The 5250-nt window shown below is 47.3% G+C and overlaps 1 protein-coding gene across 1 annotated transcript; it reads left to right on the forward strand.

Annotated features, from left to right (window-relative positions):
• Positions 1–791: 791 nt before the first annotated feature.
• SMIM23 (small integral membrane protein 23) lies at positions 792–4733 on the forward strand. The gene is made up of 4 exons (XM_010980427.3): positions 792–869; positions 3955–4006; positions 4216–4283; positions 4521–4733. Exons 1-4 carry the CDS (start codon positions 792–794, stop codon positions 4731–4733), a joined length of 411 nt encoding a protein of 136 aa, XP_010978729.3.
• The last annotated feature ends 517 nt before the right edge of the window (positions 4734–5250 follow it).

The raw sequence follows: 5250 nt of genomic DNA on the forward strand, positions 1-5250 counted from the left end.
GGAATGAATTACAGATGCATGACAATCAGGATGAATTTCCAGAGAATTACGTTAAGTACAAAAAATCCAGTCTCCAAAGGTCACAGACCACTTGATTCCACTGATACAACATTTTTGAAAAGAAAAAATTTTAGAAATAGATGACAGATTAGTGGTTTCTAGGAATGCCAGGAATTAGAGACAGTGAGGGAGGCGGGCAGAGGGAGGCGCGGGCCTCAGAGGGTAACACAGGGACCCTGCGGTTTGGGAATTCTTCTGTATTGTGACTGTTGTAGTGGATACACAAATCTACCCATGTGACAGAATTATTTAGAATTAAATACACACAAATGAACACAAGTGAAACTGGAGAGGTTTTAATAAGACTGATAGATTGTTAGCACCGGAGGGTACGCAGGGTCTCTTATATTATTTCCTACAACCGCATGTGAATCTACAATTACCTCAATAAAGATTTCAATTAAAAATACCTTTTTTTGTTTTGTATTATAAAACTTGCATTTTATTAAAAATTGGAGATATAGAAAAAGGATCAGAAAAAAACATCATCCTAAAATACAGTCCTTCGATGCATTTCTTTCTGGTCTTTGTTTTTACGGAAAAAAAAGAAAAGAGGGATGGGGTTAAAAATCAGGGTGGTGACAGGGTGGGGGCCTCGTTGTCCCCACCTTCTGTGACATCAGAACCCATTGCCACGGGGATGCCTGGTGACCAGAGGCTGGGGGAGGGGCGGGGAGGGTACCAATTTGCCTGTCCAGTGGGGATCTGGCCAGGCAGCCTGACCTGAGGCCATGGTGATCCAGCAGGTGGGCAGCAGGGGGCGAGTGGCAGCTGAGAGAAGGAGCAGTCGCAGCGAGGACAAGAAGCAGGTGAGGCCAGACCAGGTGTACGCTGCTTTCCTGGCACCTGGGCTCCCTCCGCCACTCCAGGCAGATTGTAAGGCCCTCAAAGTCAGGAGTGAGCTTTCGGTCGGACTCTCCCTGGAGCCCAGCCTGGTGGGACATACTGTAGGAGCTCACAGAGCTTTTTCTAGAAGCCACTACTGATGCTTACTAATTCTCCACACTGCCGGCAGGGGGTAGGCTCCAGGAGCGATGGGTTTTCTATGTAGCTTTCTGCTATATTCCTAGTGCGTAGAAGGATATTTGGTGCATAATAGGTGCTGAATGAATGAATGAATTAATTAATTAAAATAAATAGGAGAGCACACCTGAATTGGGAGGTCCTGGAGCATTTGTTCTTAGGGTTAAAATTTAAACCTCACGTAGGATTTTCTCAAAATGGAAAATGTTAGCACTTTCCAAGCACAGCCTGCTGCTTTTACCTCCTCACTCATAACTTAAAGATATTTCCAAGAGGCAACTATTATCAACCTCACTCACAAATGGGCAAACTGAAGCTCAGAAAGGCCAAAAATCCAGACAGCAAGGACATGCTGGGATCTGAAACCAGGTCCATCTGATTCCAGAACCCTTAGCAAAGCTACCCAGTACTCCACTGCCTCCCAGGTGGAGACGTGAGGGATGGATGGAAAAAGAGGCTGGGAAGGTCAGTTGGGTCTTGCACACTGTGGAAAGGGATGGGGTTTTACTCTGAGATTAGTAAGCAGCCATTGAAGGGTTCTAGGCAGAGCAATGGATGACTGATCTATATATGTTTCCAAAAGATTTGTTCACTCATACGTTTAAGACACACGTTCAAAGGGCTGCTTTATGCTGGACCTCACAGAAAGATAGGGGCCTTGCGGGGCTTCCATTATGTTGCAGGTTTTCCTAAAAAGTGTGCCACAAATACCAAACCCCAGGAATGCTCCTTTTAGAAAAGTCATTTTAAAAGGTCTGTGGTTTGAGGAATGCTGATACCCTTGTACCCCTCCTGGAGATTTACATAGTTCAGTCACATAATGAAGGCTCTGACAAGTCCTGCAGCAAGGAAATCCACATAACTTTGTTTGCCACAGCATTTCCTAAACTGATTCGACTACGGAGTCCCACCTTTACTTTTGGAAAGCTCTTTCGGCCTATACTGAAATTTATTTTACAGATGAAGAAACTGAGACTCAGAGAGAAGAAACGATTTGGCTCAGGCCCCAGCCCAGCACAAGAGAAGGACTAAAACTTAATTCTCGTCCCCGTTTCCTCCCTTTGCCTCCACACAGTACAAAATAGAAGCCTAGCTGCAAGCATGCTGGTGAAGACAGCATCCTGTAAAGCACACTGACAGAGAGGTGGTTAAGGAAACAGAGGAGCGTTCAGACCCCAGAATGCTCAGCAGCCATAAAGAATGAGACGGTTCTATGTGTCCTAGAGGGAAAGAGTCTTGGGGCATATTGTTAACAAGAGAAAAAAGCACTGGGGGGAAAGAAGGGAGGGAGGGAGGGATAAATTAGGAGCTTGGGATTGATTGGCCAATTCAAACTACTACATACAGAATAGATGAAGAATAAGGTCCTGCTGTACAGCACAGGGAACTATATTCAATGGCTTGTAGTAATTTGTAATGAAAAAGAATATATATATGTATCTATGCTGCACACCAGAAGCTAATACAACATCATAAATCAACTATAATTCAACTTTTTAACCCTTTTTTTTTTTTTAAGGAGAAAAAAAGTTCCCTAGTTTGAAGTGTGCAATGATTTCACATTGGGTGCACGCACCCAGGCAGTTGCTACCTAGATCAAGCTACAGAGCATGCCCAGTGCCCCAAGGCTCCTCCGGGCCGCTCCCAGCTTCCCCCTGCCCCACAACCACAATTCTGATTTCCATCGTCACAGATGAGTTTCGCACGTCCCTGAGTTTCACGGGCGTGGAGTCAGACAGTCTGCACCTTCACGTCTGGCTGCTTTCACTCATCAGTGTGTCTGGGAGACTCAGCCACGTTGTTGCTGTGTCATTTATGTTTATTTTTAAAGTTAATAATAATGATAGTATCGTTGCTAGTTTATACTTAAAAAAAAAAACGTTCCGGGGGAGGGGCAAAGTATGCAAATCTCTTATCTCCTTTGTTTGTGCTAGCCGGTCTAAATCTTGCTTCACAAACCCAGGTACGTAAGAAATGTATTATTTCAAGTCAAATTAGATCTGGCTCAGCCCACATCTAGGGGGAAATTCAATGCCAGTCACTACTGCAGCCACCTTAATTCTCTGTCCACTTCTGTTTGCCCCTGACGCACAAAGAGTTGTCCCCAAGTGCTCATAGTAGTTCTATTCCCAATGGCCGGAAAGTAGGAACAATCCAAAAGCCCGTTAATAAGTGAAGAGATTCACTGTGCTATATTCATACAATATAATAGCATTCATCCATCACCTTGAACACAAAAGCATGGAGACATCTCAGAAGCATTAGGTCGAGTCAAAGTAACTCAACAAAGAAAGTACGTAATGTGTGGTTTCATTTAGGGAAGTTACAGGACAGGAAAAACTGTTCCCTGGTGACAGAGGAGATCAGCGGATCCCCAAGGCAGGACCGGGGGAAGGAGAGGGTGACCACGAGAGCACACAAAGGCACCTTCTAGGGTGATGCACATGTTCTGTGTCTTGACTGAGACGGCAGTCCCCAAGTACAGGCATTTGTCCAAACTCATCAAACTGTACATTTAAAACGTGCATTTTATCGTATGTGAATTATACCACAGTAAAGTCGACTCCTTTTAAAGATCATTTAAAACAGAAAACATAAAAGTGAGGCAAGGCACAAGAACAGAGGTGGGCCTTCCTTCTCAGCAGGGAGGGAGGAGGGACAGAACCAACAAAACATAAGTCGCCGTGGTGTCTACTTCTGCAGTGTTGAGGGGTTTGCAGTAAGCACGTGTGGCTTAGATAACCAGAAAAAAGTGAAGCTGTAACAGGGATCTTGCAGCAGCCCCAAGCCTAGCGCTCTGCGGGGGGAAGCAGGGATGCCTGTCTAGCCTCCAGGGACTCACCTCCGCCCTCCTCCTCTTCTTGCCCCCAGACGCTGTTGGCGTTGCTGATCTTAGTGCTGTATGTGGGCACAGGGATCTCGGGTGAGCATTCTGGGGTCTGTGGAGGGAGGAGCCAAGTCCACACGGAGCTGGGGGTGGGGGGAGGCGGGTATTCTGCAGATGGTTGTATGCCAAGGGGAACTCCACTGCTTGCCTTCTTCCACCCTCTTCATCCCACTAGGATGACCCACCAAGTCATCCAACTCCTGCTCCTTTGCCTTATTAAGAGGTGGTGTTCGTGCCTGTTTCAGGAAGAAGCTGGGAGGTGTCAGAAAGAATCAGAGAATGTAACTACCCCCAGAATCCTATGACTTCCCAGGTAACATATTCAAGAAGGTGCTGAGGGCCATCAAGCTTGGCTGAGGAAATCTGAGGCTTCCCATAGGTATTGTTGACGAGCTGGGTCTTGAAGGATAGCTAGGAGCTGGCCGGGTGGAGAAGGCGGGAATGGGCACTTCAGGCAGAATGTGCAAAAAGACTCAGGGAACTTTTAGAACCAGCGGCAAGGGGCTCCCGTGAAAAAGCTCAAGGTACAGCTTTGGTGTCTGCCTTTCAGGCGTTCGAATATCAGGCCCATGACCCCTCAGAAGAGCCGATCAAGGTCATCCAGACCTGGCTGAAGGAGAACTTGCACGTGTTCTTGGAGAAGCTAGAGAAAGAGGTGCGAGAGCTGGAGCAGCTGGTGCAGGACCTGGAGGACTGGCTGGATGCGCTTCTGGGAGAGGGGCACCGGGAGGAGCCCTGCTCCACCCTCAGAAGTCACTTGTGAGGGGCCAGGGCTGGGACCTGGGCAGGGGGCCAAATGGAAGGGGGACAAGGGTGGCCAGGGCTTCCTCTAAGTAGGGCTGAGTTGTGACAGTTGAAGTTCAATGCAGGCAGGAAAATAAAATAGTTGGGACAGTAAGAGCACTGCTGGTCCATGAAAGCTGAAACCAGGTCAGGAAGAGACCAGGGCTCCGCTGAGATGCCCTCCCGCCTACCAGGGCTCTGGTGCACAGGAACCCACACCGGCTTCAGAGTCAGCGCGGGGCTGGGACCCTTCTCTCCCACTCACTTGAGTCTTTGTGCAAAATTCCTTAACCGCGGAGACAAAACTGTCTCATTAGTAAGAATCAGGGAAACAGTAAGCATCAAACGTGTATAAAGTGTGTGTCTGACACATAGGAGGGGCCTGATACACAGCTCTTCTTTTCCACATTCCTTTTCCTTCTTCCTTAGAAGTTAGCAGGAGGGTGTTGGGTCTGGAGTACACAGATATTATGTGGCAACTCAACCTCCTGACGCTG

Source organism: Camelus dromedarius, chromosome 27, assembly GCF_036321535.1.
Source record: "Camelus dromedarius isolate mCamDro1 chromosome 27, mCamDro1.pat, whole genome shotgun sequence".
NCBI classification, from domain to species: Eukaryota; Metazoa; Chordata; class Mammalia; order Artiodactyla; family Camelidae; genus Camelus; species Camelus dromedarius.

What these genes read in the sequence shown, in the direction of transcription:
- SMIM23 (XM_010980427.3), top strand. Translation starts at nt 792, where the DNA reads ATGGTGATCCAGCAGGTGGGCAGCAGGGGGCGAGTGGCAGCTGAGAGA. An exon ending in TGTGGGCACAGGGATCTCGG is followed by an intron (nt 4,007 to 4,215) that starts GTGAGCATTCTG and finishes TGCCTGTTTCAG; the next exon opens with GAAGAAGCTGGGAGGTGTCA. An exon ending in AGAATCCTATGACTTCCCAG is followed by an intron (nt 4,284 to 4,520) that starts GTAACATATTCA and finishes TCTGCCTTTCAG; the next exon opens with GCGTTCGAATATCAGGCCCA.